The following is a 23,890-nucleotide window of genomic DNA, read 5'->3' as shown; positions in this document are numbered from 1 at the left end:
GGAGGGTGAGTGTGGTCTGGGGCAGTGGGTAATGGACCAGGAAGGTGTTGGGGCCTGGCCAAGAGTAACTGGGTCCTTTGCTTTGAGGGCTGGGGAGATTTGTGAGTGGGACCAGAGGGGGTGGCCCTGCCCCTTGCATGGGGGAGCAGTGGGTAGGGCTCTTGCTTCATGTGGAGGGAGCCACTACCTTACCTGCCGCCTGTCTCCTAGGCCCCGTGCTCATTCCTACCCGAGTGGCTTCTGTTGGTGCTTCCCCGAGAACATGGTGCAGAAGTACCAGTCTCCTGTCCGCATCTACAAGTACCCATTTGAGCTGGTCATGGCGGTGAGTGACTCCTGATTCTCCGGACCCTCTATGACGGCTGGGGGGATACAGGAGGTCAGCTATGATGGGAAGGAAAGGGAACCCCTCAGTCTCTGGATCAGAAGGAATTATTGAGCTACTCGGTTAACCTGCTGGGTCCAGCTTCTAGCCAGTGACCCCTCAGCCTGGCCGTCCTACCTTTCACGATGACTTCTGGAATCCGTGCCCACTGACAAGACATAAGGTCTTCTTTCTTTTCCGTGCCGAAGCTTACATGCTCTCTTGTCTCAGGATCCTCTGACAGAAAACAAGGCCATCAGGGGCTAAGCGGCTGCTGTCATTTTATGTAATGATAACAATAGTAATAATATTACTATTACACTAATGATGATGATGATGGCAGCCCTTCACTGAGGGTGTACAGGAAGTGCAAAGGATATATGTACCGACTTACATTTAATTCCCAATAGCTCTCGTTAGTCTCATTTTACCTCCACTAACCAAGCTTGGACAGGTGACAGGATGGCTCCAAGTTCTGTGGCTAGGGAGAGGTAAAGCTGGGGCTCAGATCTACCCAGGGAGGACTCCAGAGCCATGATTTTAACCACAACACGGCCCAGGGTCCTCCTTCTGTCCGCACACCCTCTGTGTGTGTCCTGCCTGATTTTATTCTATGTGTTTATAGTCACTTAAAGGATTGGAAAACACCCCCCGAGTTTCCATACATATTGTGCTGTTACGTGTAGATGGTTCTAGGTCAGGAAAGAAGCAGGGGGCGTACTGACTAGCTGGGTGACCTTGGGCAAGTTACTTAGCCTCTCTGAGCCTCCACTCCCCATCTCTAAAATGCGAATTACATAGTTTCTAAATCTGGGCATCCTGCTGAGGATGCAATGAGTCAATATATGTAAAGATTCCCTGCAATGTCTGGCATAGATCAAAAGCTATTATTGTTTTTTGTTAGTGTTATTGTTGTCTGTGGCTGTGTGACTTTTCTTCATTTGTAATGGGGGTGGGACACCAGCAGGTGAGGAAGAGGCCTGGGGATGTGCAGCCAGAAGCCCTGGGTCCCTGTGGCTGCTCCTCAGTGCTCTGGCTGTGTGTCTTCGGGAAGCCATTGAATTTCTCTGGGCCTTGGTTTCTTCCTTTGTGAAATGGGGATGGTTATGTGCACCTCATGAGGTTGTCATGAGGGTTAAAGGTGTTTAGTGTGTGTGTGTGTGTGTCCGACCCAGTGCAGGGCCTGGTCCATACTAGCAGACAATAGATGGCAGCTAAATATAAACAATTGCCCTCTAAGTCTCCAGGCAGCTCACATATTCTAAGACCCTAGGACTCATTTGTTCATTCATTCATTTACTCAATAGAAAAGAGACACTGTCCCCACCCTTCTGGGACAATGCAGGGGCCCATGGTTCTCTGCCATAAAGTGGAGACAAATAACAATAGGATGGAAAACTAATAATTTTTTTTATTGCGTGGACTTAATAAATGTAAAGTTAATTTAGCATGTTTAGGATTCTCAAAAATATTTACATGTCTCTAGCACTAAAGACTGTATTAGCAGGACTAGTGTCACCTTTTCTGGACTATGTTAAGCATATTTTGCAGGCTTCATGGCCCATAAATGAAGGCAGGTCTCAGTTTACTCCCTAGCTGTTAACAGTCTCTAGGTGTCGACGTATAGATGCTTGTACAGTAGGAAACAAAGGTTTTCAGGTATTTGTTATCTATATCTGCTTTAATTTAATTTATGTGTATTTTTAAATACCATGTGGCCTTATCTTCCATACAGTCTTTGTCAGTGGAAGGGCTCCAAACCGCTGTAACATCCCTGACAAAGCCACTTTGCCGACTGTTTACAAAACATCATTGTCCCCAAAATAGCTGCATAACTCAACATAACTTGCTCGCTGTGTGGGCACAGAAGGGGTTTTCTGCACTTAATGTCCGTCTTTGTTTCTCAGCTAAACACTTGCCCTCAGTTTGGGTCAGATGCCAGGGAAGTTTTGGATGAACTCAGCTGTTTCTACCACATCCGAGTGACCACATGAACTAGCCTTTTGGTTTTTCTGTTTAACAAAAGTGACTTGAGAATCAAAGCCTCCCTCCCTTCTTCCAAAGGCCCCCAGTGATGACACAAAAGACTAAAATTGGGCTTGTGGAACTGGTTATAAAATAGCACTGAGGTAGCCCTGGCCTGTGTGGCTCAGTTGGTTGGAGTGACCTAGGTTGTGGGTTTGATCCCAGGTCCAGGAAGGCAACCAACCGAACGATGTTTCTCTCTCTGAATCTCTCTCTCTCTCTCTCTCTCTCTCCCTTTTTCTAAAATCAATAAATGTGTCTTCGGGAGAGGATTTAAAAAAATAGCACTGAGGCAACCTGCCAAGACCCAGCTTAAATTTTTAAAATTTTAATTTAATTAAGTTAATTTTTTGAAGTCTATGAATATATAGTTTACTATTTTATTAAATTTATTGGGGTCACAATGGTTAATACGAACATATAGGTTTCAGGTGTGGGTTTCTGTGTTACAAGATCTGTATATTGCTCTGTGTGCTCACCACCCAAAGTCTTCCCCCGTCACCATATTAAAAAAAAGTAAAAAAATATATTTTTCTCTTTGATTTCAAAAATTTAACTAACTGAGCGAACAGGTGTTTCTTTCCTTGGGCCAAATCCCTTGCCATGAATTCTGTTTCTGAGGGGTGGGATTCCAGGGGAATTTTATTTTCTTTTTTCTTGACAGCACTCTGTATTGTTAGGTTCAAAACAATAAGCTTGGATTCTATTGGAAAGCAGAGGAAGGTAATTATGACAACAAAGGCAACTGTCTTATCCAAGGTTGGAGAGGGCCCTTGCTCCCTTTGAATGTGGGTACCAGAAGTGTGGGTCTTTGTGGAGATCCCTGTGTATAGGACACAAAGGCCTTGTCTTGGACTGTGGATTGTGGTCACATAAGTCCTGAAGGCCACTCTGGTCAGCCTGCAGCCTGTCGTGAATGGATTCTGGGTTACCTGGGCTCTCTGCCCAAATGGCTCTCCACCAGCTGGGTCCCTGCTCCAGTTTCTCACCTGGAGAATGGAGATGATAAAGGCCTAGCTCCTCAGAGAGTTGAAGTGACGATTCAGTGAAGAAATGTGGGTGCCCGGACAAGGCCTGGCACATTGTTAATGCTCATGAAATATTATTTAGATTTATTATTATTATTATTTGTTTGAGCTATAGCTTTAGTGAGCTATAACTCACATGCCATACCATTCACCTACCTAAAGGGTAAAAGCCCGTGGCTTTTAGTATATTCATGGGGTAGTGCAATCATCACCACTGTCAGTTTTAGAACATTGTCATCACCCCAAAAAGAAACCTGTACTTTTTAGTCACTGTCCCCTAATCTCCCCCATTCTGCCCAGCCCTAGATAACCACAAATCTACCTTCTGTCTCTATAAATTTGCCTATTTTGGACATTTTATATAAATGGAATCATAAAATGGGTGGCCTTTTGTGTCTGGCATGATATTTTCAAGGTTCATCCACATTGTGGCATGATTCAGAACTTGATTCCTTTTTATGGCTGAGTAATATTCCATTGTATGGATGGACACATTTGTTCATTCATCAGCTGAGGGACTTTAGATTGTTTCCAGTTTGGGGCTTGCTATGAACATTTATGTTCAAGTTTTTGTGTGGACCGATTTCCTCCAAAGAAATCCCTGGTGTGAATGGTGGTGGCTACTTGGTGGGTTTAGGAAAATTCTATTTTAAATTTTATTTAACAGACACATACACAGTACTTCCTAGGTCCCAGGCACTCTTCTGAGCCCCTTCAAATATTAATTCATGTACTTCTCATAACCACCCTATGAGATCAGTTCGGTGGGTAGTCCCATGCTACAGAGGAAACTGAGGCACAGAAAGGATGAATGAATTACCCAAAGCCACAAAGGGAACACCGGGCAGGTGGGGATTTAACTGCAGGCAGTCAGCTCCAGAATTTATATTCCCATGAGCTCTGCTATTTCTGAGGGGTCTGAAGTTATGGGGGTGCTGTCTGGGCCAAGTAAGTGTCCAAATTTCCCCTTCTATAAGGATATCAGTCATATTGGATTTATAAGGAATGACCTCATTTTATCTTGATTACCTCTGTTAAAGACTCTATTTCCAAGTAAGGTCACATTCTGAGGTTCTTGGGGGACCTCTTTTGTGGGGATACAATTCAGCCCATAACTCTCAGTAAATGGCATCATCGGTAAATGGCAGAGGTTTGAACTTAGGGAATCTGACCCCGGAGCCTGAGCTCACAGCAATACATTCTGGACTCTGACTTGATGTTCAGTCAGCATCTGTGCACCAGCGACCTCTGCGGCTTCAGGAATGACCTGGCCGCCTTCTTCCCTGCCCAGGGGTCCCTGTGGGGCTCCAAACCCCTATGGCTTCAAGTCATCTCAGAGTCTGCAAACCTGAAGATGGAAGGTGGCATGGAGTAGAGTTTCCTAAGCAATAAGCTTTTCATTCGGAGGAAGGGTTATGGGGGTGAGGGCTGTTGTCAGCAATTAAGTGTTAAAATATTTAAAGACCTGGCTTTTTGTATTGATAAGCTGCTTGTAATTTAGCAAATGGGATATTAATAAGGAGCAGCCTCTGAAGGTAAACCCTTGCAGTCCAGGCCAAGGGCAGGCACAGTTGAAACTGTTGTTATGGACGTAGTTTTAATAAAGCAGCAGGGTCCTTATTTAAATGAGTTTAAATTAGTTCCCCAGAGCCTGTCATCTGATCCGTTGCTAACAGATTAAGAGAAGCAATATTTTCCACACTGGTTTGCTTACAGGGCTCTGAGGTGCTCTGATTTGGGCTGGGAGAACAGAGGCAATCCACTGCCCAGAAAGGTGATCTTTTGATATCAGGGGGCCCTGAAATAAACTAGGGTCTCATTTATTAGTTTACATATGCATTAGATTATGTGCATATGCATGTATACATCCCACAAATACTGAGTTTCCACGGTATGCCAAGCACTGGGCTAGATGCAGGGGCTATGAAAGAGTTGGTTCCTTGTACTTTTTGGAGTGCATCATTATGATGTTAATTTTATGTGGAGTTTGCTTGTTTACTTGTTTATATGGGCCTTTTTTATTACAGTAAGTTTCAGGAAGGTGGGGACCATGTCTGTCTTCTAGTTCTGTCTGGACCTGGTTTTCCTGACATGATCCCTTTTTGCCCACACAGAGCTTGCACTGTGGGGTGTGTGGGGGGGGGGGAGGGGAGGGGAGAGGCGAGGCAAACGCCAGGAAGGATGATTTGTAAAGGGGAAAGAACAAGCCTCCAGCCGAGGGCCCGAAGGCAGCAGGTAGAGCCTAGCTGAGGGGAGGAGGTCCCCGGGGGCAGAACTGGTTTTTCCAAAGAAAAGCACGTGGTGAGCTCAGGCCCCAGTGAGAGTCAGAAAGTGACCGGCGGGGCAATTTATCCTTCCAGGACTTTGGGAGTTTGGAAGGTTTTAAGCAGGGGAGTGACATGATCTGATTTGGGGTTTAGGAGGGTCGCCTGGCTGCCAAAAAGTGGTTCCATGGGGGTTTCTATCCCAGAGCCTGGAGGACAGAGGTGATGGGGATCAGGCGCATTCCTGAGACGCTTGGAAACTCCTAAAATAGCCTTGCCCTCCCATCAAGATCCGACACGCCGCTAAATGTGGGGACTCGCAGGGCTGGCCTGGCGGCCACCTCATCCCTCCAGGAACCATCGGGGTACCGGCTGATCTTGGGAGTCCGTGGGCAGGGAGAGTGTTTAGAGGAGGGCTCCCCTCCCCGCTCCCCGGCCCTGGGTGGGGGCCACAGCAGGATTATGTGCAGTTGCTGGGCTGGGCAACAGGCCGCGCTCCCCCGTGCCGGAGACGCCAGGCATTCTGCCGGCCTGGCCTCATGAGGAGACGGTCCCCGCCAGGCAAGGGGGGCGCACAGCAGCAGAAACAAACAGGCGCTAGGCCCCTAGGCCGCGCTAACTGCCCCTGCCGCAGCCCTGGGACTGGGGGCCTGTGGAAAACAGGCAAAACTGGTCACCTGCGCCTTGTTCAGGAGGATTCACTGGCTGATAGCTGCAGATGCGCGGCTGTCAGGACCGGAGGGGAGCTACTCAGCTTTTATTTATTCACCTGCGCATGAAGCACCTTCCAGAACAGCCCTGCACGGGCGGGCAATAAACAGCGACACACAGGCACAGGTCACCCTCTGGGCTGTGTGCCTGCTGCAGTGCACCGGCGGGGCCGACAGGGGCCCACTCATGCTGGGAGGGGGCCTGTACTGCTCCATCTGCTCTCCTAGGCATATGTGTGAGGGGAGTTCCAGCTCCCCGCTCTCTTCCCCAGTTCCCCAGCACCTGCTCCTTCCTTCCTTCCTTCCTTCCTTCCTTCCTTCCTTCCTTCCTTCCTTCCTTCCTTCCTTCCTTCCTTCCTTCCTTCCTTCCTTCCTTCCTTCCTTCCTCCCTTCCTCCCTTCCTCCCTTCCTCCCTCCCTCCCCCCTTCCTTCCTTCCTTCCTTCCTTCCTTCCTTCCTTCCTTCCTTCCTTCCTTCCTTCCTTCCTTCCTTCCTTCCTTCCTTTCTTCCTTCCTTCCTTCCTTCCTTCCTTCCTTCCCCCTCTCTCTTTACCTCCCTCCTTACCTCCCTCCTCCCTCCTTACCTCCCTTCCTTCCTCCGTCCCTTCCTTCCTTCCAGGCATCCATCCACAAATATTGGCTGGGTGTCTCGTGTCCCAGGTTGTACAAGGGCCCTGGGAAATACAGTGGTGCAGAAAACAGACATAGAGACAGAGGCGTTGACTATAAACAAATAAACACAGGCATGATATCCTAACCCAAATCATGACCCATGCTTCCGGTAGGGCTATAAACCACCTAGGAGATGGTTTACTCCCTTTAGCAAAAATTGTGGTAATATATATGTAACACAAAATTTCCTACTTTAACCATTTTTAAGTTCAGCGGCATTTAAGTACATTCACAATGCTGTGCAACCATCACCACTATCCATCTCCACAAAATTTTCATTTCCCAAAATGAAATTCTGCACCCATTAAACACTAACTCCCTGTTCCTCCCTCCCCCCAACCCCGGTAACCACCATTCTACTCTCTGTCTCTATAAATCTGACTACTCTAGGTACCTCATGTAAGTGGAATCATACAGTATTTGTTCTTTTGCGTTTGGGTTCTTTCACTTAGCATCATGTTTGAGGTTCATCCATGTTGCAGCATGGACCAGAACGTCTTTCCTTTTAACGGCTGCATAATATTCCATTGTAGGGATAGGCTACATTTTGTTTATTCATTCACCCATCAAAGGACATTTGGTTTGTTTTTACTTGTTGGCTATGGTGGAAAATGCTGCTGTGAACACAGGTGCACAAATAGCTATTCCAGTAGCTGTTGATTTATAGCCTTAAAATATCTATTCTGTACTAAGTGCCTTACACCTATTATCTCCCTTCTGTCTTCATAGCAACCCCTGTGAAGTACCTTCCTCCTCATTATCTTTTCTTCTGAGGAAACTGAGTCTCAGAGAGGTTAAGTCAAGGTCACCCAGCTGGCAAGTGGCAGAGGTGGCATCTAAACCCTGTGCTTTGTCTCGGCTGCTCCACCACGCCCCACACTTGCCCCCTCACCAAGTCTGGGTGCCCTGGGTGTCCTTCTGACCCTTTGCCTGTGTCCCTTCTATCTCCTGAGCTGGCTCTGCCTAGAACAGTGGTAGGTTTTTCAGCTACAGGGCCATCTGGGTACAGCTGTTTGTATACACTGCATATGGCAGTGATTTCGGGGGGCTTTCAGAACGATGTCACCGTGGTTCTGCCATGCCCACTTCCCTTCATCGGTTGGGATGACACTGCTGCCATCGGACGTCTGATGGCTCATTCACCAAGCTCTGATTAAGCAACTTGGCCAAGAGTTGGGGGATCCAGACAATGAAATATTACTCAGCCATGAAAAAGAATGAAACACTCTCATACCTGCTACAACATGGATGGACCTTGAAAACATAATGCTCAGTGAAAGAAGCCAGTGACTAAAGGCCACATGTCATATAATTCCAATTATAGGAAATGTCCAGAGAAAGCAAATCCATAGAGATAGAAAGTAAATTAGTGTTTCCTAGGGCTGGTGTGTGGGGGTTTGGGGAATGACTGCCAATGGGTATGGAGTTTCTTTTTAGGGTGATCAAATGTTCTGAAATTAGATAGTAGTGATTATTGCATAACTTTGTGAATGTACTAAAATCCACTGTACTGTACACTTGAAAAGGGTGCATTTTCTGTTATGAGAATGACTTCTCAATGAAAAAAGAGGAGTTGGGGGAGCTAGAAGATTGCTACCTGTCTGCCCCGGGGTCTCTTAGGCCTGCAGGGGAGAGCTCGAGGGTGCACAAGGAAGGCCTTTGAGGTGGCACATGGGGGTCAGTGCCCCGAATCCGGCCTGCACGAAGAGGAGAGGTGGCGTTTTGGGCCAGACTATCTTCATGTGGTTTGGGTATTCTGTCCACGTTTTGGTGGAAGGTTCGAGCTTCTGGTTCCAGCTTCCTTTGAATTTGCATGAGGAAAGGCAGGAAGGAAGGAGGGAGGAGGAGGGAGCAGCTGTCAAGTGATTAGCAGAAATAGCTTTCCTGTACTTTATAGAATCTCGCTCTTTTTAAAAATTTAAATTTATTTAACAAATGCTTATGTAGAACCAACCACGCTCCAGACTCTGTTCTCAGCACTTCACCAAAACAGCCTCCTTTCTTTGCCTGGACAACTCAGCAAGGTAGACACGTTTCTCAAGCTCCTTTTAACACATGAACAAATTAAGGAACTGAGAGCTTGGTGACTTGACCGTGTGGCCATGGAGCTGCACAAAGGCCGAGCAGAGATTTGAACCCAAGCCCTGGAGCCCATGCCTTAACCACTGTGCTATACTGTCACTCACTCATTCGTCATGGAAATGCCCACTGAGTGTCAACTATGAGCTGGGCGTTTTTCAAAGCACCAGGGATTCAGAGGTGAATAAACCTACTGCTGGGGGTCTGATGACCTCTTACTTCAGCAGCTGTGACCCACAAAGGAAGGAAAGGGTACAGGTGAGGGCTCATTGGGAGGGTCTGTAATTACTCCATTTTTCAGATGGGCTCGAAGGGTAGAGAGGCCATGCTGTGCTCCAGGTTACCCAGCTTAGCTAGGAGTCCAGGGCTACCTAACTCCAGTCCCCCATCTCCACATGCTACCTGGATTTTTGCAGGATGGGGGCATATGGGAGACAGTCAATGGAAGTTTCCATCAGCCTCTGCCTGCCCCAGCCGGAGCCCTCAGGGGCGAATTCTGGGCCTTGGACCAGCTTCCTTTCTGAGCCAGCAGGCTTGGGTGTCCCTTCCCAAACGCCTGGCAGAAGGGCTGTAACACAATCCTTCTGCTGCCCTGTGTCCCTTAGGGGGCCAAACCATGTGTTTGTCCATCAAGGAGAAGCTCGAGCCTGATTGTGGGGACAGCATTCAGCATCTGAGGCTCTTAGGCAGGGACAAAACTAGCTGAGTGAAGTGGTTTGCAACATACGTTGGGTCCTGTGAACTCTTTGATCCTGTGAGACTCTGTGATATACCAAAGGCAAAGACCCCTTGATTTGTGGGTTTAGGCCTGCAGGACTCAGCATCTCCAGACCACCCACACTTGTGATGTAGCCAATGTCCCCCTAGAGGCAGGACAGGGTGGCTCAGAGCTGGGCTCCAATCCTACCACTTCAGTGGCCATGTAATGTCTTCTCAAGCCTCAACTTGCTCACCTGTAAAATGGGGAGACAAGACCCTGGCCCAGTAGTTGAGTTGGTTGGAGCTTCATCCTGCTACACCAAGGCTGCAGGTTCAATCCCCAGCCAGGGCACATTTAAGAATCAACCAATGGATGCATAAATAAGTGGAACAACAAATTGATGTTTCTCTCTCTCTCTTCCTTCCTCTCTCTCTCTAGAATTATTTTATAAAATAAAATTAAATGAGGCAACACTAGTTCCCATTTCATCAGAGCATCATGAGGATGAAACAATGCAGTTAGCATTTTGTAACTGTCAGTAACAACAGTGTTAGACACTAGACCGCATACACCAGGGAATCTCCAGCGAGAGTCCTCTGACCCTGGAGAACTGGCACTGGGTGGACTCCTTAGTTTGGAGCCCTTGCTTTCCAGATGGAGCCTGATCTCTGGGCCCCCTCCCAGCGCCTGGGTGGCTCTGTCGTTGGAGCAGCCACTGTTTACTTGAAAAAGGCAGTGCCTTCCCTTGCACAGGCAGGGTAAGTTGTGTCCGAGCGCCTGTCCGAGGCTGATCAGCCCCCATGCCCCCACACTGTTATCTGGGGGCTCCAGACGGGGCTCTTCTGATGAGAGCTTTGTTATGACAGGAAGTTAGCCAGTGAAGCTTAGTGCCCTAAGTGGGCTGCATGCGCTGAGCCAGTGCCTGTCATTCCCCTCTGACACCTTTTTTGGGGCTGTTTGGGACTTCAGTAAGACGTTTATTTCTTTCTCTGCTTGTTGGCATTTCTTTATGAGTCCCAAGTGTGTGCCAAGAATTGAGATGGATGCAGATGCAAGGTCAGTGCTGCTGAAAAGCAGGCAGCCCAGGCCTTTGGCATGCCACATGCAAGCGAGGAAGTATATATGGTTAAAAGGTGGCATAAGTGCTATCGAGTAAATGATCAGGCTAAAGGACAGAGAACAGGGGAGGAGGCAGCCTTGTAGGGGGAGGTGGGGGAGGATGTTCCGGGAAGAGGGGCCAGCAGAGACAGGCAAGTCCCTAAAACCTGGCATCTCTTTAGCCCCAACCCTGGTCTCCTATGGTCTGGGAGCTCCAGTGACTCTTCCCCCCTCCTTCACTGTCAAGTGAACTGATCAGTGTCCCAAGCAGAGGAAACAACTAGTGCAAAGGCCCTGGGCAGGAACAAGCTTGGTGGGTGGATTTCCTATTTCCTGTGGCTGACATAGCAAAGCACCACAAATTGGGGGCTTAAACAACAGACACTTTTTATCTCACAGTCTGGAGGCTAGAAGTCTGAGATCAAGGTCTCGGCAGAGTTGGTTCTTTCAGAGGGCTGTGTGGGCCAAGCTGTTCCAGGCCTCTCTCCTGGCTTCTGGAGCTGCCGGTAGTCCCTGGTGTTTCTTGGCTTGTAGAGGAATCACCCTGATCAGTGCCTTCATCTTCATATGACGTCCCTGTGTGTGTGTCTGTGTCTAATGTCCCCTTTTATAAGGACATCAGTCATGTTGGGTCAGGGCCCCCCTACTCCAGTATGACCTCATCTTAACCAATTATATCTGCAACCACCCTGTTTCCAAATAAGGTGACATTCAGAGGTCCTTCAACACATGAGTTTTATTGGAGGTGTGCGTGTGTGTGGGGGGGACACAATTCAACTCCTAACAACGTGTTTTAGAAACAGCGAGGTTGACGTGGCTAGGGCAGAGTGAAGGAGACTGGGGTGGGAGGTGGGCTGGTGGGACATATCTCCCAGGGCCTCCACAGTGGAAGTGCAGAAGCTCAGGGGCAGTGAGGCCACTGCCTGACAAGAGATGAAGGACTGACAGTGGAGAAAGAAATTGTGACCACACAGCCCCACGGGACAGCCTGGCTTTGTTTCCGAGCTGCCTGGGAGAACAAGCCCTGCTGCTGAGCAAGGGGTTCCTGAGGGAGTGAAAGCTGAGCCAGTCTGAGATTCAAATCCAGGTTCACCATTTTCACTGTGTGACCTTGGATAAGTTACTTAGCCCCTCTGGGCCCCAGTTTCCTCATTGTCAAATGAGGGTGCCATGCGGAGGATTAAATGGAAGACCACACACAGCTGGAAGAGCAGTCAAGGCTTTATGAGTGCCAACTACTGTGAGACACAATCTGGTGACGTCCTCACATTACAGATGAGGAAATGGAGTCTCAGAGAGGGCAAGTGACTTGCCCAAGGTCACCCAGTGAGAAAGTAGCAGAGATTCAAACTGAACCTGACCAATTTGGAAACATATACCCCTTTCCCTCCGTATACTCTCAAAACATGTCAGCATCCACCTGCCCATTACAGAGGTGGGCGAGCTGGCTGCTCTGGCTCCCTTCTGCATTTAATGCCAACAGAGTGCTCTGGAAGGGCTGGGAAGATGCTGTGTTCCATTCTTGCAAACCTTTACTGTGCCACCATTTGAGTCCTGTCGTCTGGAGATGGAAACTGCTGGGTGCTTGTGATGTGCCAGGCTCTTCATGAGATATTCAGTCTGGCTTTGTCTTCCGGGAGACAAGCTTGGTACACACCCATTTTCCAGAAGATAAAACAGACTTAGAGAAAGCAAGGGACTTGCCTCTCTGGAGGAGTAGAACTCCACCCAACTCTCATCCACTTTACTGAGGCTCGGTCCTCAGTGGGGAAATGCCTTCCTTTGAAAGAGGGTTTGGAGACCTTCCTTGCCAGCCCGCAGAGCCCAGACTCCTGGGAGCCCCATGGTGCACTTTTCCCTGGGGACCAGTGTTCCCTATTCTAACCCTGGTGTGTTTGTACAAAGCAACCAGCTTTGACAGATGGCAGGAGGCAGCCCTATCCTTCTGACCCTGGCGGACGACGCAGGACACGCTGGGCTGGCCTTGTGCGGCTGGGATAACACCAAGGGCACCAGGCACGGTTTCATTTCTTCCTTCCCCCTCCCCCGCCTCTGCCAGTCTGAGCTGGGTGGGTGCCCCTTTCTACTGGGAGGGATGGGGGTGGAAGTGCCTGTCCTCAGATGCCGGCGCTATATTTGGAGCTGCTTTGATTCTGATTTCAGGGCATGTGGGCTGCGACAGGCCCCAGGAGCGCCCGCTTGAGTGCCGCGCGCCCCCCAGTGGCTCTGACTCCGGTGCTCCCTGACCTGGCACACTCTCGCCTGCCAATCCAGATGCCTTTTCTTTCTGTTAGTTGCCCACCTGCTCTGGCCAGAGCTTCCAGGGTGTAGAACAGCATCGGCCACAGCAGACAGCCTTGCCTTGTTCCTGCTCTGCTGCCCGGAGAAGTGTTCAGTCTGTCACCCTTGAGCCTCAGGTTCGCTGTGGTTTTCGGTAGATGCCCTTTATCAGGCTGAGGAAGTTCCCTTCTCTCCCGGCTTGTTTTTACCATGAAGACGTGTTGGATTTTGTTCTTTTCCCCCTGAAAGATGCTTTCTTTTAACATGTCCCAGGCGAGTCCACTCTTTCTTCTGAGGGCAGAAGCTCAAATGTAAAGCCAAAAAGTGACCCGCCAGCCAAGTCCCTGCGCCGGCAAGTGATGGTCTTGCTGGTAAAACAGCAGCGGCCGCTGCGCTCCCCAGGGGCCAGGAATGTTCTCGCTCTCCACCCCCCGCTGTTAAATGAGACGCGAGAGGACAGCAAGGCCAGGGCAGGGGCCGGGCTGTGCCGGGGACCTCGCCGGCCGGCCCCTCGCACTCGCGCCCCTCTACCCCCAGGCCTACGAGAAGCGCTTCCCCACCTGCCCGCAGATCCCCGTCTTCCTGGGCAGCGAGGTCCTGGGCGAGTCCCGCAGCGCCGACGGCGCGGTGCACGTGGTGGAGCGGAGCTGCCGGCTGCGCGTGGAGGCCCCGCGGCTGCTGCGGAAGGTGGGAGGCCAGGCCCCGGGAGCAGGGCAGGAGACCCCACGGGGTGGCGGGGGGCAGCAGGGAGGGGTACGGGGCGCCAGGGGCGGCGGCCAGGGTGTGTACGTTGCTACCCCAAGGGGAGTTAAGCGGTGGGGTCTGGGTCCCCAGGGACAAGGGCTGGGCTGGGGTGGGGTGGGGTGGGGTGCGGGGGGGGGCTATGACTGAACAGGGGGTTCGGGGAGATGGAGTTGGAGATCCCCAGCCAGGCGGTGGGCAGGCATGGGGCGGGGGTCCCGGGGTCTCAGGGTGACGGGACCAGCCCTCGGGGTTCGTGCCCCCCACCCCTCACCCCTGCACCCCCGCGGCCCCTTCCCTTGCAGATCGCCGGTGTGGAGCACGTGGTCTTCGTGCAGAGGAACGTCCTGAACTGGAGGGAGAGGACCCTCCGCATAGAAGCCCGCAACGAGACCTTCGCCAGCCGCGTGGTGGTCCACGAGAGCTGCAGCTACACGGTGCGCGGGGGGGGGGGGGGGGGGGGGGGGGGGGGGGGGCACCGCGCCCCGCCCCGAGCTCCCGCGTGGGGCCGCTCCCTCCCTGCCTCCCTCCCAGGGCCTCTCGGATAACACGGATAACACGCAGGCTGCGCCTCGCATCTGCACTTCAGACACACAGTTGATACTTCTAAGTTTAAGAAGTCTCCACTATTGCTTGAGACACGCTAAAATATTATTCGTTGTTGATCTTCAATTCAAATGCGACTGGGCGTCCCACATTTTATTGGCTAAACCTGGGGACTTGCCTCCCTCCTCCAGTCTTCTCTTTCCTTTCCTGCCCTCATGAAACTGGGCCTCATTTCTCCACCTGTAAAACGGGGTTAAGGATGGTCCTGCCGCATGGGTGGTGTCAGGGTTGGAGGAAATAAAATACCCAAGCCCCTTAGACCAGTGCCTGGCATATACTACGTCCTGTATGTGTGTTACCTTTTAATGTAATTAAGGGTAATTATTATTACTCTCCAGTACATACTGATTGAGCACCTACTATGTGTCAGGCACCCTGACAAGTGCTGGGCATCCGGGGGTGGGACAGTTGGCCTGACCATTGCCCTCATGGAGCTTCCATTCCAGTGGGAGGCACAGGCCAGGGGAAAAAAAATCCGTATAGACTTATAATTTTGTCACACATGCGAAGAAGGGATCAAGCAGATAGAATTACGGAAAATAAGAGGAGGGCACTGTCTTTGTAACAGTGTTCCTGGGGCTTCCCTGAGGTGGTGCCATTAAAGCTGGGAGCTGAAGGGTGGGAGGACTGGGAAATGCGTTCGGGGGGAGGGAACAGCAGGGGTGAAGACCCTTTGGTGGGTGAGGGAGGTCAGAATGAGGGCTGCAGGGGTCCTGCTAGCCTCAGGGCTGGAATGAGGCCTCCGGGGCATTTGGAACCCAGCTCTGCCACTTTCTTGCTGAGCGGCCTTGGGCAAGTTGCTTCCCCTTTCCTGGGCCACCCTTCCATGTTGTGAGAAGGGACCTCAGCAGAACCTGTCTCATCAGGTGCTAGGGGAGCAAATGAGATAATGTGGCTGTGCTAGATCCCAAATGTACTTGTGTGGCAAGTGTGGCACATTATAGGCATTTCTGATGTGTCCTCGTCCAGCTTCCCCCACCCCAGGGACACCTGGCTTCATTCATCTGTCCCATGAAGCATTCATATATAGCAGGTGTCCAGTAAATGTGGATTGCTTTTTCTTTGCACACCTCCAGCTTTTTGGGGGGTGTCCTGAAAACTAGGCCTAGGATGTTCAGATGTTTATATCTGGGAAGGTGTGGGTGGGAGTTTTTATAAATCCCATTTAGTATAGCAGTTCTCAGAGCAAGTTCTGCCACCAGCTGAATCAGCATTCACCGAGGCTGCATGTGAAATGCAGACTCCTGGGCCCTGCCATGGACCTGTTCCACCCAGGCACCTGCGTATTTAACAGACTCCTTGGTAACGCTTCTGCCCATGGAAGTTTGAGAGGCACTAAGCCTGGCTCTGCATGGTAGCTCTGTCCATGAAGTTTGTCTTTGCTTACATATATAAATATTTATTTATTATATGTAAATGCATAACACATTTAAATATATATCTAAAATGTACATTTGTGTATAATTCACCTATATATAATGATGTATTATAATAAATACGTTACATATATATCATTCCATAAATATAATTTTTAAGGAACAGGAATGTGGATATCAGATCCACTTTCTTCTGGCCCCTTCTGAGAAGGTTCTTTGTTCTCTAATACTTGATTTATTTACTTATTTATTTTTATTGTTTTAGAGAGAGAGAAAGGGAGAGGGGGAGAGAGGGAGAGAAATATCCATGTGAGAGAAACATTGATCATTTGACTCCCACACCCCAACTAGGGAGCGAACCTGCAGCCTGGGCATGTGCCCTGACTGGAAATTGAACTAGAGACCCTTTGGTGCATGGAACATTGCTGCAACCAACTGAGCCGCACTGGCCAGAGCTTTATTGATTTTGTTTTTTAAGAGAGGAAGGGGGATGGAGGGAGGGAGAGAGAGAGGGCGGTTAAAGAGAGAAACATCGATTTGTCGTTCCACTTATTTATACATTCGTTGGTTGATTTTTGTATGTGCCCCGATGGGGGATCGAACCCGCAACCTTGGTGTATCAGGATGACACCTAACCAACTGAGCTTCCTGGCCAGGGCCTGTTCTCTAACACTTCAGACTTTGTGTTGCACCCTGGGTGGGGCCCTTGTTACTGCTGACCCCCTACGGTGTTGCCAGTTGTGACAGTGCTGTCCACAGTGCTGACACACCCTGAGACTGTGTCATTGCCCCTGCCTTGCTTTCAGGTCCACCCTGAGAATGAAGAATGGACTTGCTTTGAGCAATCTGCCTCGCTCGACATCCGGTCCTTCTTTGGCTTTGAAAGTGCCTTGGAGAAGATTGCCATGAAGCAGTACACAGCCAACGTCAACAGGGTAAGAGAGGGGCTCCATGGGTCACAGGGAGGAAAATGCACAGACCTCAAGGGCTTCCAATCCTGGTTCAGACCCCACTCTGTCACCTGGCAACTCATGTGACATCAGGCAAGATCCTCAACCTTCCTCATCCGTAAAATGGGTATTCTAACAATGGCCATATTACAGAAGATGATGGATGGACAGGCCCATAATGGGGGCATCATAATCACTGTCCTGATTGCTCCCAGGCTTGTGTGTGAACTCTGAGGACAAGGAAGGGACATTGTGCAGTGCTTTTTCCTGGTTAAAATGATCCCTGCTTAGGTTAAAGATCTCAGACCTCTCACAGAGTAGAGGCCTTTCAGTGTAATGAAACAGATGAAATCACTTAAATAATATATTTTGTCCAATGTGTTATCAATATAAAACTTACTTGGGAGCTATTTTACATTCTTCGTTTGGTACCCAAGTCTTGCAAATCCGGTTGATATTTAATATTCACAGAACATTTCCATTTGGCCCGGCCGCATTGCAACTGCTCAATAGCCATGTGCCAGGGCTGGAGTCAGGGCCAAGTGGAGGTGACTCCCAGGCTGGCGCCGTTGCCCCACTGTCCTGCCCCCCTGTGGGCCCTCTGCTGATGCGTCTTGGTTCTCTCTGGCTTCCAGGGGAAGGAGGTTATCGAGCATTACCTGACCGAGCTCATCTCTCAGGGCATCTCTCACATTCCCCGGTGGACGCCCGCCCCAGTCCCAGAGGAGGGCGCTGGCTCCCAGGCTGGGCCCGGAGATCCCGGCTTGCTGGAGGCCCTTGGGCCCGGGAGCACCCAGGGCCCCGCTCCGGAGGTGGTTGGTACCGACGGTAGGTGACTGTGGCTGAGGCCTGAAGTCTTGGGAAGTCTGCATGGGGTTTGCTCACTCTGTGGGGGGAGAAATGCCGTGGATCCCCTCGGGGACAGGTCTATTTTACATCCAGGTCTGGGGCCTGGAATGACTCGGCCTCCTCCCTCTCACGGCTACTCTGCGCTCTCTCTTTTCCAGACCAAGAGCCAAACTGGTTTATTTCTAGATCTGAATTGTCCTGACCTGGTGCCTCAGGGTTCCCCTTTTCTCTGGTTTAATCACTGTTTTAGGTTATATGGGTAATGCATGATCATGGTGGGGAAAAAATTCAAATTGCTCGGGTGTCAAGTAAGTAGTAAGACCCCTTTGCTCTCCTTGGAGGCAATAATAGTTTTGTGTTTGTGAAACTATCTAGGCATCTATACGTACATGATATGTACATACATACATACCTACATACATACATGTATAACCTATGTTGAACAAAAGAGAGCATATTATACAAAATAATTGATACTTTGGTTTATTTTTTTCACTTACTACTGTTTTTTGAACAGCTTTCTGCATCAGTGCATATGTCTTAGCACTTTGCAGTATTTCATGGTGTGGTTATACCAGGACTTATTTATTAATGAACATTTATTGATTATTTATTTATTTAAATCTTCACCCGAGGATACTTTTTCCATTGATTTTTAGAGACAGTGGAAGGGGAGGAGGAGGGGAAGAGAGAGAAACATCGACGTGAGAGAGACACATCCATTGGTTGCCTCCTGCACTTGCCCTGACGGGCTGGGGCAGGATCGAGCCTACAACTGAGGTGCATGCCCTTGATCCCTTTGGTCCGTGGGCCAACACTCTAACTGCTGAGCCAAACCGGCCAGGGCTATTGATTATTTCTAATTAGTTTATTTAGCTAGTCCTCTACTGAAGAATATTTAGGCTGTTTCTTTTTTTTTAAAAAAAACAAATAATGTGATATCTTTGTTTTTAAAAAATATTTGCATGAGTATATACATAGCATATAATTTAAAAAGTTGAATTGATGAGTCAAGGTTACATGCAACTAAAATTTCGGTTGATTTACCCCTTAAACCTGCAAAGAGGTTGTACTATGCAGTGTTCCACCAAAAGTGTATAGCTGTTTCTATTCCTGACTTCACCTTGGCTCCCCACAAGACTGTCATTTAACACTTTAAACTTCTGAAAGGCAGAGTGTCCACTCTCAATTAATGATCACTTCTTTCCTATGAGTGAGGTCAAGTATTATTTTTTCATATTTAGTCACTCTAACATTTTTGTGAATCTTTGTTCTTTGTCCATTTTCCTAATTGCTTATTAATTCTTATTACTTTGTGAGAGCTCTTTGCATATTAAGGCTATTAGCCCTTTTTCATATTTCAGACTTTTATTGACATGGAAAATGTTCACAATATGATGTTAAAGGAAAAAAACCCTAGGGTACAAAATGGCACATACCCCTGAATTCAGTTTTAACCATGTGTACTTGTGCTCTCAGCACTTCAGTGTCTCCTTAGGGGACATTGAAGTATACGGCTTGCCTGACTTAGAGAAGCACCATCTAACCAAAAACACATCTGAGCCTGTGCTTAGGAAGGACACAATTCATCTGTTTAACAAATATTTATTCTGCACCAACTGTGTGCACTAGCTGGCTGCTATTATATATATTTTTAAATTATCAAAAAAAATTATTTTTACAACACTGCTGTTCTTCTGCCCCTTCCTGTGCATACACTCTGCAGGTCATGCCCTGTGCCCACCCTGTTTTGCAGAGGCCTTTCCTTCCTTCTCCGTCTGTGCTGTGCACCAGCAGGGCTGGAACTCAGGATGGCTGGTGGAAGGCACAGTCATGCCTCCCCCCCGCTCTGGATCACTGAGCCTTTGTGTTCAGGTGAAAGGGGCCTTCACAGCTGCCTGGAGGCTGGAGGAATGCTGGTATCTCCTACCTCCTTTGTGTTTTCTCCCTCAGCTCTTCTTTGCCCCACCTAGACCCCTCCAACATCTCTGCTTCTGATCTCAGTGGGTGTTTTGGGGTCTGGACAGTCGCCCCCAACAGCATCCCTCCTGCCTCTGGTTACCCAGATGTCTTCTAGAGCAGATGGTGTGACCCCAGCCCTGGGCTTTGTTTTGGAAGGAACCACTGGGTCCTGCTGCTGAGTGTGCAGACATTCCATTTGTTTTTTGCACATAAAAAGGAGCTATGCCCATGGTGCTGCTCTTTGTAGAGTGTCTCCACCCACTGCTGAGAGGCTAACACACTGAGAGCCTCACCACGGGGTAGCATCTGCCACCCCAATGGTTAAGAGTAGGCCACAGGCCCTCAGGTTGGGCCCAGCCTCTAAATGCCGGCACATGCTGAACCCGAACAGCCCAATTGTGTGGGACAGGATTGAACACTGGAATTGATCTGTGCAGCTATGGGCTGCATTTTGGGGTCAGGGATTTGTCTACCAAAAGCCTCACACCCCACAATGGGCCTGGGGAGGTGGGAAGGCAAAGGAAACTGGTATATATCAACAGCCTGTTATGCTGGGCACACTACATGCATTTACTCATTTGCGTTTACTTGACCTCTCTCATGCTCAGTTTTGTCTTCTCTGAAGTGCAAGCAATGGTGACGCCCACCTCACACGGGTATTGGGAGAACTCGCTGGGATGATGGATGTCATATTGTCAATAATCTTTACTCCAATATTGAATGAGCAGAAGGAGAAATTAAGAAAACAATCTCATTTAGAATTGCATCAAAAAGCATAAAATACTTAGGAATAAATTTAACCAAAGAGGTGAAAGTTCTGTTATTTATAAGAAAACTGTAAGACACTGAAGAAAGAAACTGAAGATACAGATAAATGGAAAGATACACCTTGCTCATGGATTGGAAAGATTAATATTGTTAAAATGTCCTTACTACCTAAAGCAATATACAGATTACTATGCAATCCCTATTAAAATATCAATGGCACTCTTCTCAGAATTAGAACTAATCCTAAAATTTATATGGAACCACAAAAAGAACTCAAATAGCCAAATAAATTTTGAGAAAGAATAAAGTGGGAGGTATCATGGTCCCTGATATCAAACTATACTGTAAAGCTACAATAGTTAAAACAGTATGACACTTTCATAAAAACAGGCACATAGATCACTGGAATAGAAAAAAGTGCCCAGAAATACCCTCACTTATGTGGTCAATTAATCTGCAACAAAGGAGGGAAAGATATACAATGGGGTAAAGACGGCCTCTTCAATAAGTGATGCTGGGAAAACTGTACAGATACACGCAAAAAATGAAATTGGACCACTTTCTTACACCATATAAAAAAATTAACTAAAAATGGATAAATAACTTAAATGTGAGACTTGAGACCATAAAACTAGAAGAAAACATAAGCAGTAAACTCTTTGACATCACTCATTTTTTTTTTTTAAATATATCTTTAGTTATTTCAGAGAGAGGAAGGGAGAGGGAGAGAGAGATAGAAACATTACTCATGAGAGATTTGTCACTGATCGGCTGCTTCCTGCACTCCCCTGACTGGGGATCGAGCTGGCAACCTGGGCATGTGCCCTGACCGGGAATTGAACCCCCGTCGCCTGGATTCTAGGTTGATGCTCAACTGCTGAGCCATACTGGGCCGGGCTGACATCACTCTTAGTAATACATTTTGGATGTATCTCCTTGGGCAAAGGAAACAAAAGAAAAAGTAAACAAATGGGACTACATCAAACTAAAAAGTTTTTGCACAGCAAAGGAAACCATCAACAAAACAAAACCATCAACAAGATGGTTCTCCCATAGATATAGAATGGGAGAACATATTCACAAATGACACATCTGATAAGGGATAATATCCAAAATATATAAGGAATGCATACAACTTAACATACAGATGGCCAATAGATATGTGAAAAGTTGCTCAACATCACTAATCACCAGGGAAATGCAAATTAAAACCACAATGAGGTATCCCTTACACCTGTCAGAGTGGCTACCATCAAGAAATCACCAAACCACAAGTGTTAGCGAGGATGCGGAGAAAGGGGAGCCCTTGTACACTGTTGGTGGGAATGCAGACTGGTGCAGCTACTGTGAAAAACAGTATGGAGGTTCCTCAAAAAATTAAAAATAGAGCCACCATATGATCCAGCAATTCTGCTTCTGGGTATTTATCTGAAGAAACCCCCCCCACTCATTCGAAAAGATATATGCACCCCCATATTCATTGCAGCATTACTAGTAATAGCCAGTATATGGAAGCAACCTAAGTGCTATTGATAGACAAATAGATAAAAATGTGCTACATATATACAATGGAATATTATACAGCAATAAAAAGAATGAAATCTTGCCATTTGTGACAACATGGACAGTCCTAGAAGGTATTATGCTAAGTGAAATAAGTCCGACAGGGAAAGACAAATGTGATTTCACTTAGATGTGGAATCTAAAACAAAACAAAACAAAATGAGTAAATGAAACAAAATAGAAACAGACCCATAGATATAGAGAATAAGCTGATGTTTGCCAGAGGGGAGGGGGTGGGGGTGATGGAAAAAAATATTCAGAGGGTGAGATAGCTCCAGAAGGTGGGGATTATTTCCAAAGGTCAAAGGGGACTTATCACTCGCCATTGTGAGAAACAGGGTTGTCCCAGCATGATTTTCCAGAACCACCCTGGAAATGGATTGGAAAGACTAGAGGATCTGGAGCCCATGTGGCTGTCATTTACCGTGTGGCTTGGAACTACATTTCAGATCCATGGTTGCCAGTAAGGTATGGGTTTTAGAAAGGCCAGTAAGGTATGGGTTCCAGAAAGGGCAGACAAGGTGGTGAAGAGATGCAACATCTCTCTCTTGTCCTGAAGCCCCCCTTCTTCTCTTGCAGGGGACAAGCTGGACGCAGACTACATTGAGAGGTGCCTGGGCCATCTGACGCCCATGCAGGAGAGCTGCCTGATTCAGCTTCGGCGCTGGCTGCAGGAGACACACAAAGGCAAGGTGGGTGCAGGCCTGGGCCTGCCAGAGCAGACGCATGTTCGGTTACAGCTGCCCAGCCTAGGCGCTGGGAGGAAGGGCCAGGGAAGTCAGTCTGCATCATTAGCAATGCTGGATACTTAGGCTTTGCCTTCTTTTCATTACACATGGTCTCGTGTCTGTAATGCGTGCTGCGCATTGTCACTGACTTGGCGCTGTTGACACTGGTGGGGGCGGCTGTCCTGTTCACTGCAGGCTGTTGAGCAACATCCCTGACCTCCACCCACTAGATGCCACGAATACTTCACCCCAGGTTGTGGCAACCAATAATGGCTCCAGACATCACCAAATGTCTCCTGTGGGGCACAGTCACCTCCAATTGGCAACCACTGCTGTCACAAAACCATGTATGCTGTTCTTCTTAAAAGAGATTTAATAACTTGCAAGGGTTGATTTTTGACTGCATGTGGATTTTGTCTTTAGACTCTGAACCCTATCGCATGAAAGTCCGCCATGCATTTGGGTCCCAAGCATGGACCTGACCTTCAACTCTGTTGAATAAGAACTTCCTGCTTAGTCATGAGTTGCTGGCCCTTCCTCCCCACTTTGGGGGGCAGACAATGGAGTTAGTGTTGGGCTGTGATGTAACCTGTCTGGCCCTGTTTCCTCATCTGTAAAATGGGGAGGACTTAGTATTCACCTCCTGGAGTAAATGAAAGGTAATCCACGCAATGTGCTTAGAGCCATGTCTGGTTTAAAACATGTAAGGGGTGCTTTTTAGTATGTTTTTTTTTTTTTTAATGATTTCAGAAAGAGGGAGGGAGGGGTGGAGAGAGATAGAAACATCAATAATTGATTGGTTGCTTCCTGCATGCCCCCTACTGGGGATCGAGCCCACAACCTGGGCATGTGCCCTGACAGGGAATCGAACCAAGATCCCCTGGTTTCTGGGTCGACCATTAACCGCTGAGCCACACCCGCAAGGCTGGCTTTCCCTTGATTGTTGGTGTTTGCCCTGGGAAGGAAGGAGAGCTGGTGAGGCCTTAGCTTGTCACCTCACTCTTAGACTCTGGGTTATGTGTGGCAGGAATGCAGCTTGAAGAAGGCAAAAAAAGGGGGGGTATGATTTATTGGCTCATATGACAAACTGTTAAGAGGGTGTATTCATTTCCTGGGGCTGCTGAATTAA

The 23,890-nt window shown here is 48.4% G+C and overlaps 1 protein-coding gene across 1 annotated transcript in view; it reads left to right on the top strand.

Moving 5' to 3' along the window:
* The first annotated feature begins 262 nt into the window (after positions 1–262).
* Positions 263–23,890, top strand: part of SEC14L5 (SEC14 like lipid binding 5) — a 43,094-nt gene continuing 19,466 nt past the window's right edge. The window contains exons 1-6 of the mRNA XM_087815125.1: positions 263–325; positions 13,756–13,905; positions 14,265–14,396; positions 16,748–16,876; positions 17,527–17,719; positions 22,613–22,725. Coding sequence (XP_087671251.1) covers positions 263–325; positions 13,756–13,905; positions 14,265–14,396; positions 16,748–16,876; positions 17,527–17,719; positions 22,613–22,725 — 780 coding nt within the window. The remainder of the gene's footprint in view (positions 326–13,755; positions 13,906–14,264; positions 14,397–16,747; positions 16,877–17,526; positions 17,720–22,612; positions 22,726–23,890) is intronic.

Source organism: Miniopterus natalensis, chromosome 3 (assembly GCF_054644295.1).
Source record: "Miniopterus natalensis isolate mMinNat1 chromosome 3, mMinNat1.hap1, whole genome shotgun sequence".
NCBI classification, from domain to species: Eukaryota; Metazoa; Chordata; class Mammalia; order Chiroptera; family Miniopteridae; genus Miniopterus; species Miniopterus natalensis.
This window is presented reverse-complemented; position numbering and strand designations above follow the sequence as displayed.